The sequence below is a fragment of the Panthera onca genome, chromosome A1, assembly GCF_046562875.1.
Source record: "Panthera onca isolate mPanOnc1 chromosome A1, mPanOnc1 haplotype 2, whole genome shotgun sequence".
Taxonomy (NCBI): domain Eukaryota; kingdom Metazoa; phylum Chordata; class Mammalia; order Carnivora; family Felidae; genus Panthera; species Panthera onca.
Genome location: NC_138339.1, coordinates 122,740,877 through 122,753,306, shown reverse-complemented (window position 1 = coordinate 122,753,306; position 12,430 = coordinate 122,740,877). Strand labels below are relative to the sequence as shown.

Sequence of the window (12,430 nt, the reverse complement as noted above, 5' to 3'; positions counted from 1 at the left end):
AAATGTTCAATAATTTTTTTTTTTTTTTTTTAAGCAGATTGGCAAAGCTTAAACTTTAAAGATTTGGGGGTCGCCTGGGTGGCTCAGTCGGTTAAGCGTCCGACTTCAGCTCAGGTCATGATCTCGTGGTTTGTGAGTTCGAGCCCCACGTCGGGCTCTGTGCTGACAGCTCGAGCCTGGAGCCTGTTTCAGATTCTATGTTTCCCTGTCTATCTGCCCCTCCCCCACTCACGCTTTGCCTCTCTCTGTCTCTGAAAAATGAATACACCTTAAAAAAAACTTAAAGATTTGGTAATAGCTACTGATGGCAAAGGTGTGGATAGATTAGCACTCTAGCGAATGATTTTTGTTGTATGGTATAAATTGCTATGACTATTAATGGAAATGCTTTCACAAATAAATTAAAAGGGTGGTTACCCTTATTCAGCTATTCCACTTGCATAAATTTAGCCTCAGGTAAATAATTAGACAAATGCTCGAAGATGTGAACTTACAAGGACATTCATTGCTGATAATAGGGGGAAACGTGTAAACCTTAAAGTCTTATCATTAGAAAATTAAAATTTAGCACCTCCATGATAAAGTTGATTACAGGTAAGATCAGAAGGGAAAAAAAGTTATATTCATTTTAAAATAAAGTGAAGTTCATAGTTAGATGATTACTAAGGTAGTTTTCATGTCTATAATTTTGATTTTTGTGTAACTTCTCAGGGATGTGGTCAGCAGTTCCCTAAATAGGTAGCCAGTTTGTTCTTATGCCAACAGAGTGATAAAATTCCGTATTTAGCTAAATGTGCAATGTCTTCTTTCACTCGTTTCTCATTTACGTAGGAGATTGGCAAACTTTTTCTATAAAATGTCGAATAGTAAATATTTTAGGTTTTGCAGGCCATATGGTGTCTGTCATACGTCCTCATCTCTGCCATCAGAGCACAAAAGCAGCCATAGGCAATAGGTAAATGAACAAGCATGGCTGTGTTCCAATAGAACTTTATTTATGAACACTGGAATTTGAATTTTGTATAATTTCCAAGTGTCACGAAATAGTCTTTTTATTTGTTTCAACCATTTAAAATATCAAAGTCAGTCTTAGATTTTAGGCCATCAAACATAGCAGACTGGATTTGGTATTCAGGCCATAGTTTGCCAACCTCTCATTTAGGTAAATCAAAGAGTAATCAATTTATGCCTCAAAATGATAAATTATAGTTTTGAGGAAAATGCTTTACCTGTTTACCATAGAAGAACGAATAACTTGATGTGTTTCAAACTCTCATCATGATGCTAGGCAACTTACTACCATGTTTTCCTTTCCGAAAAAAAAGACATTTTATAGTACTAATCACAGCAAAATCTAAAAGTGATCAGAATTCTGTATGTGGCTTAAAAATTTCTATAAGGTAGAAAAAAATAATTTTTACAATAGATTGTGGTTAATATTTTTAAAGTGAAATGTTTTAGAATTTTATAAAGATCATGATAGCTGAATTTTAGTCAAATAAACAGATACTGCATATGTGTACATTCAATTCATCTATCATACAATTCACGCATTTAAAGTATACAATTGAGGGGTGCCTGGGTGGCTCAATCAGTTAAGTGTCCCAACTCGGTTTTCGGCTCAGGTCATGATCTCACAGCTCATGAGTTTGAGCCCCACATCCAGCTCTGTGCTGACAGCGCAGTGCCTGCTTGGGATTCTCTATGTCCCTCTTTTCTTGCGCCTCCTCTGCTCTCTCTCTCTTTCCCTCTCTCTCTCTCTCTCTCTCTGTCTCTCAAAAACAAATAAATAAACATTAATATATAAATAAATAAATAAATAAATAAATAAATAAATAAATAAATAAACAAAGTGTACGATTGAAGTGTGCCTGGCTAGCTCAGTCAGTAGGCATACAACTCTAGATCTTGAGGTCGTAAATTCAAGCCCCATGTTGGGTGCAAAGATTACTTCAAAAACTAAAATAGAAAAAGTATTTTAAAATAAATAGAGTATACAATTCAGTGGCTTTTAGCATATTCAGAGTTGTGCATTGTTCACCACAGCCAATTTTAGAATATTTTTACTGTCCTGGAAAGAAACCCTACACCCGTTAAGTGTCACTCACTTTATTCAATCTCTCCATCCTAGGTAACCACTAATCTGCTTTTTGTCTTTATGGATCTGCCTATTCTGGACATTACACATAAATGGAATCATGCAGTATATGTTCCTCTGAGACTGGCTTCTTTCACTTCATAATGTTTTCAAGTTTCAACCATGTTGTCACATATATCAATACTTAATTTGGTTTTATTCCTAAATAATATCCCATCTCTCTGTCTCTCTCTAGCACACTCTCTCTCTTTCCCTCCACTCTCTCCCTCTCTGTCTCTCTCTCTCTCTCTCTCACACACGTGCACACATACACACCCATACATCCATTCATTAGGCGATGGATATTCAGGCTGTTTCTACTACATAGGTATGTAAGTTTTTCTTTCTTTCTTTCTTTCTTTCTTTCTTTCTTTCTTTCTTTCTTTCTGTTTTTTAAATATGGATCACTTCATGAGTTTGCATGCTATCCTTGCACAGGGGCCATGCTCATCTTTGTATTGTTAGAGGGTTTTTAGTGTATGTGCTACCAAAGCAAGCACAGTGTTCAAGTTTTTGTATGAATGTGTTTTCATTTCTCTTGGGTATATGTATATCTAGGAATGGCATTGCTAGAGCATGTGGTAATTCTATTTGAGGAGCTGCCAGATTGTTTTCCAAAGCAGCTGCACCATTTTATGTTCCTACCAGCAAGTGTTTGAAGGTTTTAATGTCTCCATACCCTCACCGCTATTTGGTATTATCTGTCTTTTTGAGTATAGCCATCTAGTGGGTATGGAGTGGGTATCTTATTGTGATTTTGATTTGCTTTTCCTTGATGTCTAGTAGATATTGAGCAACTGTCTTCATATGCTTTGGCTACTCATATGTTCTTTAGGAAAATGTCTGTTCAGGTCCTTTGTGTATTTTTGAATTGAGTTATATTTGTCTTTTTATTACTGTGTCATAAGAGTTCTTTATCCTTGATACAAATCCCTTACCAGATGTATGATTTGCAAAAAAAAAATTTTCCCATTTTATGGGTTGTATTTCTACTCTGTTGATGGGTCCTTTGAAGCACAAAAACTTTTAACTTTGATGGCGTCTAGCTTATCTATATTTTTCTTTTGGTGCTTTTATAAGTGTGTTTTAACACTGGTCTCCATGGGAAGCCTCGTGTCATAAGCAAAAATACCCATTCTTTATTGTATTTTATTTTTTTACTGTTCATTTCTTTATTTTGAGAGAGAGAGAGAGAGAGAGAAAGAGCATGAACCAGGGAGGGGCAGAGAGAGGGGGAGACAGAGAATCCCAAGCAGGCCCTCTGCTTTCAGCATGAGCCCATACACAGGGGCTCAAACCACAAACTATGAGATCATGACCTGAGCTGAAATCAACAGTTGGAGCCACCCGGGTTCCCCACCCATTCTTTATTTTAAATAATTGTATTATGGGTGAAATGATACACCTGCACTTAATTTTCAGTCAAGAGAGGAGAGCAGAAAGCAGGCTCTTGCAGCTAAAAGAGAAAAAAGGAAAGAAAAGAGAAAAAAGAAAAAAGAGGAGCAGAAAAGGAAACAGGAAGAAGATGAGGAAAACAAACCTAAGGAGAATTCAGAACTACCAGAGGATGAAGATGAAGAGGAGAATGATGAAGATGGTAAGAAACGACTTTTTCAAATTAATGATAAAAATCTGTTCATCAACTTCATTTTGAGTGCTTTTTACTCTAATTAATTCTAGTTAGATATTCATTATTTTAATCTGGAATTGACAACTGGCTTTCATAGTAAATATTTCTAAATAATTTACATTGTAAAGTGATAGAAACAGAAAGGGTAAAGGCAAGCATGTTATTTGAAGTTTCAGTTGTAATTTAAGTTCCTTTGTAAAACATCATGTATGTCCTACGTGTAATACAGTAAAGAGATTTGCCAGCTTCTGTTCAGGTTCTTCCCTACCCTTTCCTCCTCCATTTGGAAACTGGGGAGAGATCCAGTTCCTCAGTAAATTTTGAGCTAAGACTTGGGCCCAAAGCTATACAGGTTCATTATTCTCAGAGTTGTTTTTTGTACATCCTAGTAGTGTTTGTAATAGGCAAATAATTGTTCTCTATTTGAATTCTAATTCTAAAATACTATGTGAAAATTTCCCTGAATTTAAAATTTTTAATTAAATTCCTGTTTGTTAATATACAGTGTAATATTAGTTCCAGATATACAATTTAGTGATTGAACACTTCCACACATTACCTGGGACTCATCACAACAAGTGCACTCTTTAATCCCCATCACCCATTTACCACATCCCCCCACCACCTTCCCTCATTGACCTCCCCTCTGGTAACCATCAGTTTGTTCTCTATAGTTAAGAGTCTGTTTCTCGGTTTGCCTCTCTTTTTTTCCCTATGCTCATTTGTTTTGTTTCTTAAACTCCACATATAAGTGAAATCATATGGTATTCGTGTTTCTGTGACTTAGCATAATACTCTCTAGCTACTAATTCAAAGAGATCCATGCACCCCAGTGTTTACAGCAGCATTATCTACAGTAGTCAGACTAAAAATTTCCCTGAATTCAAACAGTATTGTGAGTTTTGGTTAACTCGTGGGACTAACACCTCAGATCTTAAGAATGTTATGGTACATGGATGGAACTGGAGAGCGTTATGCTAAGTGAAATAAGTCCTACAGAGAAAGACAGATACCATATGTGTTCACTCTTATGTGGATCCTGAGAAACTTAACAGGAACCCATGGGGGAGGGGAAGGAAAAAAAAAAAAAAAGAGGTTAGAGAAGGAGGGAGCCAAAACATAAGAGACTCTTAAAAACTGAGAACAAACTGAGGGTTGATGGGGGGTGGGTGATGGGCATTGAGGAGGGCACCTGTTGGGATGAGCACTGGGTGTTGTATGGAAACCAATTTGACAATAAATTTCATATTTAAAAAAAAAAGAATGTTATGGTATAAGAGGCACCTGGCCCACTCAGTCGGAAGAGCATGCAACTCTTGATCTCAGGGCTATCAGTTCGAGCCCCACGTTGTGTGTAGAGATTACTTAAATACATAAATAAAAACTTAAAAAAAAAAAAAGAATGTTATAGTGTGAATGTTTTATACCAAGTTACACATCAAAATATGATATAGTGCTTTTGTTCTAACAACAATAAAGATTTCTTTATTTACTAGTGAATACTGATGAAAGGAAAATATGACTTAAGGAAGTGAATTACTCTGAATTATTATGTATATCTTGTCACAACTTGTTCTGAGTTCTGTGCTCTCAGTGTGATTTTTATCCTTTTGCTAATTTCAGTGGAGCAAGAAGTTCCCATAGACCCTCCTAGTGCAACCACCACCACCACCATTGGAATCTCTGCAACATCTGCCACATTTACAAACGTGTTTGGGAAAAAAAGGGCCAATGTGGTGACGACCCCCAGCACCAATCGGAAAAATAAGAAGAACAAAACAAAGGAGACCCCTCCCACTGCACATTTAATATTACCAGAACAACACATACCCTTGGCACAGCAGAAAGCTGATAAAAATAAAATAAACGGAGAACCCAGAGGTGGTGGTACAGGTGGGAATAGTGACTCCGACAACTTGGACAGCACAGACTGCAACAGTGAGAGTAGCAGCGGCGGTAAAAGCCAAGAGTTCAATTTCACCATGGATGTGAATTCCTCCAGTGATAGGAGATACCCATCACTTCTTCTCCATTCCCAAGAAGAAAAGACAAGTAATGCCACTTCCAAAACTCAAACACGGTAAATTTTTCTGGTTTGTTCACTCTCCATCCACCTTTCCTTTCTCGTGCCTGGCGCAAGAATTTAAAGTACATTTTTTAGCACAAATTACGTTACACAATGTAAGGCTACCACATTGCCTGACTGCAGTATTCAAACCTGAAATTCACTAATATCCTAATCATGTGCACGTTATAAAGTGAGATTTTTAGAGATGTTTATGATTCAATTTTGAAGCTGAAAAAGTTAGCATACCTTGATTTTATTTTAAATGTGTCATTTTTATTGATCGTAGCCCAACTTTGAGCTTCTGAGTCCATTTAAATACTAAAGTAGATGATGAACTCTTTGTCCTATTTCTGCCTTTCCGAATTGTTGATAATTTGATGTGCCAAATTTTAATTCAAATATTTCAATGTAACTTTGTGTATAAATGAATAGTCTCTTGAGTTTCTATCTTAAAATGTGTTTTATTGGACTTGATAATTCTTTCTTCTCAGACTTGAAAGTGAAACAAATACTAATTCCTTATCAACAAGCTATAAGTCAGTGCCATTGCCATTAAGTTCTCCTAACATAAAGCTGAATCTGACTAGCCCCAAAAGGGGACAGAAAAGAGAAGAAGGGTGGAAAGAAGTTGTACGAAGGTAAGTAGAAATTAGTCTTATCTTTTTAACTTTCATAGACCATGTAAGTTCTATCTAATGAGGTAGTTACCCAGTTAATTAGTGAGTCATTTGAATGTGGTTATTATTTGTGCCACACTAAATCCAGAGTAGGCGAAAGTAAAATGAGAAGCCATATGTAAATTTTGCATATATATCTTATATGACACAAAAAAATGTTGGCTTTACAATAACAAAAAATGTTTTATTAAAACTTAACATCTACAGATGTTTCCAGATACACCATACAAAATGGTCACAAGCTTGTTACAGGGAAGATTCTACGTTTGACAGGAAAATCACAATGTTATTAGTGAGGACTACAAGGTTTGTTTAATGATCCCATTTTGGTTCAAACAATCAAATTTATCTGTATACAGTGTTTAAATAAAGTTAGGCTTCACTAGAGAACCACATATCCTAAAGAACTGGCTAGCTGCTATTAACTAGTGCAGTTGCTATCCCGATAAGGGGGAAAAAGAGCCCATAAAATTAAAATAAAACTACCTTCACCCTCAAAAAAGAAAGAAAGAAAAGGAAAGAAGAAAGAAAAGTACAGTAAAACCTTGGTTTGAGAGCATAATTCATCCCAGAAACATGCTTGTCATCTAAAGCCTGTGTATATCAAAGTGAATTTCAAGAACCATTGGCTCAGTTGTGATCATGTGATATTTGGTATCACATACTACTCATATTGCAGGACATGGCTTGTTTATCAAGTTAAAATTTATTAGAAATCTTCGCTCATCTAGGGGCACCTGGATGGCTCAGTTGGTTGAGCGTCTGACTTCAGCTCAGGTCATGATCTCACAGCTCATGAGTTTGAGCCCCTCATAGGGCTCTGTGCTCACAGCTCAGAGCCTGGAGCCTGCTTCAGATTCTGTGTCTCCCTCTCTCTCTGCCCCTAACCCACTTGCATTCTGTCTCTGTCTCTCTCAAAAATAAATAAACATTAAAAAAAAAAAAAAAAAAGAAAGAAAGAAATGTTTGCTCATCTTGTAGAACACTTGCAGAACAAGTTACTCACAATCCAAGGTTTTACTGCACCTTCAGTCACAGTGTTTATATTTAAGCTAGGATGGGAGAAATGAATAAAAGCAGACAGGCCACAGCTTTCAAATGTTTTATACAATCCACATGATACTTTTAGCCTCTGTTCATACTTTACAACAGGGAATCAGGACAAGATACAGAAATGCTAATGTATATCAAATCATATTAAGTCACCAAAGGACTGAAATGTCTGGGCTTTTATTCTGTATTGTTTTTGAAGTTTGTGTCCATTAAATGCAAACAGAAAGAAGTCTTGGCACAATAGAAGTGATACACACCTGATGATCAGATCGATTTAAATGTTACTCACAGCATGTAGCCTAGTCTATGCTCTAGCTTTCAGAATACCCGAATATATTCTTCCCAGCATTAAGATAATAAATTTTGAGCATGAAGAGTATTTTAAGGGCTGCCTCTGATATTCTTCTAGATGGAATAATTCAAGTTTGAAGGTCCCTCCTTGAAAAGGGGAATCCTGGGGCCCAGCACTGAGCACTTGAAAATAATGGGTGTCGCTCTCATCTGGTTCTGCTTTACTTAAAAAGTGCTTCTGCCAGCAAACACTGGGTTTCTTTGATAGTCCTTAGGGACAGCCAGGCCAGGCCAGGCCATCTTATTAGATCCCAAGATCAGCCTCTGGTCATCTCTCGGCTCTGCTCAGCTCACATGTAAGTGGAAGTCAAGTCCCAGGCTCCACTTGTGGGTTGCTTTTTATGTAGTTCAAACCTGAACTGCATTTATACTTGCTATTGCTAAGTATAAATTACTGATATTGATAAGCTGGTCTCTCTTACTTGGTATGAAGTTTAATAGTATGTTATGCATTGTTTTCGTTTAGAAAAAGTCAGTCCATATGGTCATTGCTGTTTAGTTGATGTGTGATGTTTTCAGCAGATTGGAATGCTTAGATCATGAGTTTGTTTTTTTTTAATTTTTTTTTTCAACGTTTTTTGAAATTTTTGAATTTATTTTTGGGACAGAGAGAGACAGAGCATGAACGGGGGAGGGGCAGAGAGAGAGGGAGACACAGAATCGTAAACAGGCTCCAGGCTCCGAGCCATCAGCCCAGAGCCTGACGCGGGGCTCGAACTCACGGACCGCGAGATCGTGACCTGGCTGAAGTCGGACGCTTAACCGACTGTGCCACCCAGGCGCCCCGATCATGAGTTATTTAAAATATAATTTTGTTTTAAATGACAAAGTAATATTTATTTTCACTAAGTTAAATTCAATATGAGAGGGAGTCAGTTTCCTAAACGAAAATTTATAGTAATTTCCCCTTTAAGGTTTGAGACATATTATTCTACATGAGCATACTAGCTGAGACATCTTTTTGAGTAAAGACGTTTGTTTTCATAAGCTCATGTTTTGTTTCATAAACTCATAAGTCTTCATTTTATAGGTCAAAGAAATTGTCTGTTCCAGCTTCCGTGGTTTCCAGGATAATGGGAAGAGGAGGATGCAACATCACTGCAATACAAGATGTTACTGGAGCCCATATTGATGTGGATAAACAAAAAGATAAGAATGGCGAGAGAATGATCACAATAAGGTAATTGTGGAAAATGTATATTAGTAGTTCTGTATGGAAATTAAATGTTTTTAGAAGCATCCTTGTGTTACGCATGGCACAATCAAGAATTTTAAGGTTAAAATGACCTCTGTTTTTATCTCTTTGATCCTGTTTTTATGTTTTGTTGGTTTTCTCCCCAGGGGTGGTACGGAATCAACCAGGTATGCGGTTCAGCTTATCAATGCACTTATTCAAGATCCCGCTAAGGAACTGGAAGACTTGATTCCTAAAAATCATATCAGAACACCTGCCAGCACCAAGTCCATCCATGCAAACTTCTCATCTGGAGTAGGCACCACATCAGCTTCCAGTAAAAACACATTTCCTTTGGGTGCTCCAGCTCTCGTTACGTCACAGGCGACAACATTATCTACGTTCCAGCCCACTAATAAACTTAACAAGAACGTTCCAACAAACGTACGTTCTTCTTTCCCAGTTTCTCTACCCTTGGCTTATCCCCACCCTCATTTTGCCCTGCTGGCTGCTCAGACTATGCAACAGATTCGGCATCCTCGCTTACCCATGGCCCAATTTGGAGGAACCTTTTCACCCTCTCCCAACACTTGGGGACCATTCCCAGTGAGACCTGTGAATCCTGGCAACACAAACAGCTCTCCAAAGCATAATAATTCAGGCCGTCTACCGAACCAGAACGGGACTGTCTTACCCTCAGAGTCTGCGGGGCTAGCTACTGCCAGTTGTCCTATCACTGTCTCTTCCGTAGTTGCTGCCAGCCAGCAGCTGTGTGTGACTAATACCCGGACTCCTTCATCGGTCAGAAAGCAGTTGTTTGCCTGTGTGCCTAAAACGAGCCCTCCAGCAACAGTGATCTCTTCTGTGACGAGCACTTGTAGTTCCCTGCCTTCTGTTTCCTCTGCACCTATCCCCAGCGGGCAGGTTCCCACCACCTTTCTGCCTGCGAGTACTCCTCAAACACAGCTTTCTTCACAAAAAATGGAGTCTTTCCCTGCCATGCCACCCCCCAAAGAGAAAGCGTCCACACAGGAGCAGCCCATGGCCAACCTGTGCACCCCATCTTCAACTGCAAATAGTTGCAGTAGCTCTGCCAGCAACACCCCAGGAGCTCCAGAAACTCACCCATCCAGTAGCCCCGCTCCTCCCTCCACTAACACACAGGAGGAGGCACAGCCACCCAGCGGATCTGACTTAAGTCCTATGTCCATGCCTTTCGCATCCAACTCAGAACCTGCTCCATTGACTTTGGCATCACCCAGATTGGTTGCTGCTGATAATCAGGACACCAATAACTTACCTCAGTTAGCTGTACCAGCACCTCGAGTTTCTCATCGAATGCAGCCCAGAGGTTCTTTTTACTCAGTGGTACCAAATGCAACCATACACCAGGATCCCCAGTCTATTTTTGTTACAAATCCAGTTCCTTTGACACCACCTCAAGGCCCACCGGCTGCAGTGCAGCTTTCTTCAGCCATGAACATTATGAATGGCTCTCAGATGCACATTAACCCAGCAAATAAATCTTTGCCACCTACATTCGGCCCGGCCACACTTTTCAATCATTTCAGTAGTCTTTTTGATAGCAGTCAGGTGCCTGCTAACCAGGGTTGGGGAGATGGGCCGCTGTCCTCTCGAGTTGCTGCAGATGCCTCTTTCACTGTTCAGTCAGCATTCCTGGGTAACTCTGTACTTGGACACTTGGAAAACGTGCACCCTGACAACTCCAAGGCACCTGGCTTCAGACCACCTTCCCAGCGAGTTTCTACTAGTCCAGTTGGTAAGTTATTATAACTATTACTGCAGTTCAGTATGGGGCTCTTAAGTGTAATTGAATCCTTCAAGATAATAAGGCACTTATTTTGTACATCATATCACATGATCTTAAAGAAATGAGACTGTGTCGGGGCGCCTGGGTGGCTCATTTGGTTAAGCCTCTGACTTCCGCTCATGTTGTGATCTCCCAGTTCGTGAGTTTGAGCCCTGTGTTGGGCTTTGTGCTGATAGCATGGAGCCTGGAGCCTCCTTCCAGTTCTGTGTCTCTTCTCTCTCTGCCCCTGTGCCTCCCCTTCTCACGCTCTCTCTTTCTCTCTCTCTCTCTCTCTCTCTCTCTCTCTCTCTCAAAAATAAACATTTAAAAAATTAAAAAAGAAAGAAAAAAGACTGTGTCATAAATACTAAAGACCCTTTAATGATTGCTGTTTGAGGGGGCAGCAATATAGCTGTAGATAATCACTCACATACAGTGAGCTGCCTTATATGGCCTATCTGATGTTTCTGTCCCTCATAGCAAGGAGGTTATACCTTGTGTCAGTCCATTTTCTAAGAATTGGTATAATGATATTAATAAAAAGGGACTCAGGATACTTCAAGGATTTCAAATTTATAGACGTTTTTAAAATCATCATGAATGTTTGCATTTCTCAGATTTAAAAAGTTTGTGTTACAGAAGCGTTTAGGTACCAGTCCATAACCTACATTATTCTTTGAAATATTCTACAATATTTCAGTCTTGGGTGCTCAGGCTCAATGTTAATATTATTATTAGAGATCCAGTCATTTGTGGGCTCTTAATGTAAAAAGACCAACTTAGATTCAGCTCTTTGGTTTTTTGAAATTACAAATTAGCTGCTGAGGCGTTATAAGAAAGATATAGATATGAGTCTAGTATTGACTTGGATATATTTAGAAAACCCGTCTTTTTTCCAGAGTCAAAGAGCCAAATTTGAGTCTAATGTGCACTATTCTGAAAAACAAATTAGAAATTGCAACTGACATAGAATGGTGTAAGAGGCTCTGTTGCCTCGTAGCATTTTCCTTCCAGTGAGAAAACCGTCTTTCATAACCCAGCCTTCCTTTTTGTTTATTACAAACTGACCTATGGTGTTTAAATCTGGAAGTTTATGGATATGGTGTAACCTTAATTTTCATTTCAGGTATGCTTTTATTTACTTGTCTTTTCAGGAAGACAGCTGTTATATCATCCTTCCTTCTTTCCTTCCTTCCTTCCTTCCTTCCTTCCTTCCTTCCTTCCTCCCTCTCTCCCTCCCTCCCTCTCTTCCTTCCTTCCTTTCTTTCTCTTTCTTTCTTTCTTTCTTTCTTTCTTTCTTTCTTTCTTTCTTTCTTTCAATGTTATTCACTTTTGAGAAAGAGACAGAGACAAAATCCAAAGCAGGCTCCAGGCTCTGAGCTGTCAGTACAGAGCCTGATGCGGGGCTCAAACCCACGAACCGTGGGATCATGACCTGAGCTGAAGCCGAACGCTTAACTGACTGAACCACCCAAGCGCCCCTATATCATCTTTCAAGTAAATATATAAGCCTACATAAGATCAACTGTG

The 12,430-nt window shown here is 38.8% G+C and overlaps 1 protein-coding gene and 1 non-coding gene across 4 annotated transcripts in view; one reads left to right on the top strand and one right to left on the bottom strand.

Moving 5' to 3' along the window:
• ANKHD1 (ankyrin repeat and KH domain containing 1) overlaps positions 1–12,430 on the top strand; it is a 131,607-nt gene that overhangs the window by 111,569 nt on the left and 7,608 nt on the right. For all 3 annotated transcript variants that reach the window (XM_060635934.2, XM_060635932.2, XM_060635935.2), the window contains 5 exons: positions 3,560–3,734; positions 5,391–5,847; positions 6,327–6,473; positions 8,947–9,096; positions 9,258–10,870. In XM_060635934.2, the coding sequence (XP_060491917.2) occupies positions 3,560–3,734; positions 5,391–5,847; positions 6,327–6,473; positions 8,947–9,096; positions 9,258–10,870 (2,542 nt within the window). The remainder of the gene's footprint in view (positions 1–3,559; positions 3,735–5,390; positions 5,848–6,326; positions 6,474–8,946; positions 9,097–9,257; positions 10,871–12,430) is intronic.
• Positions 2,531–2,637, bottom strand: LOC132682564 (U6 spliceosomal RNA). The gene has a single exon (XR_009611745.1). It is a non-coding gene; the product is annotated as a U6 spliceosomal RNA (small nuclear RNA).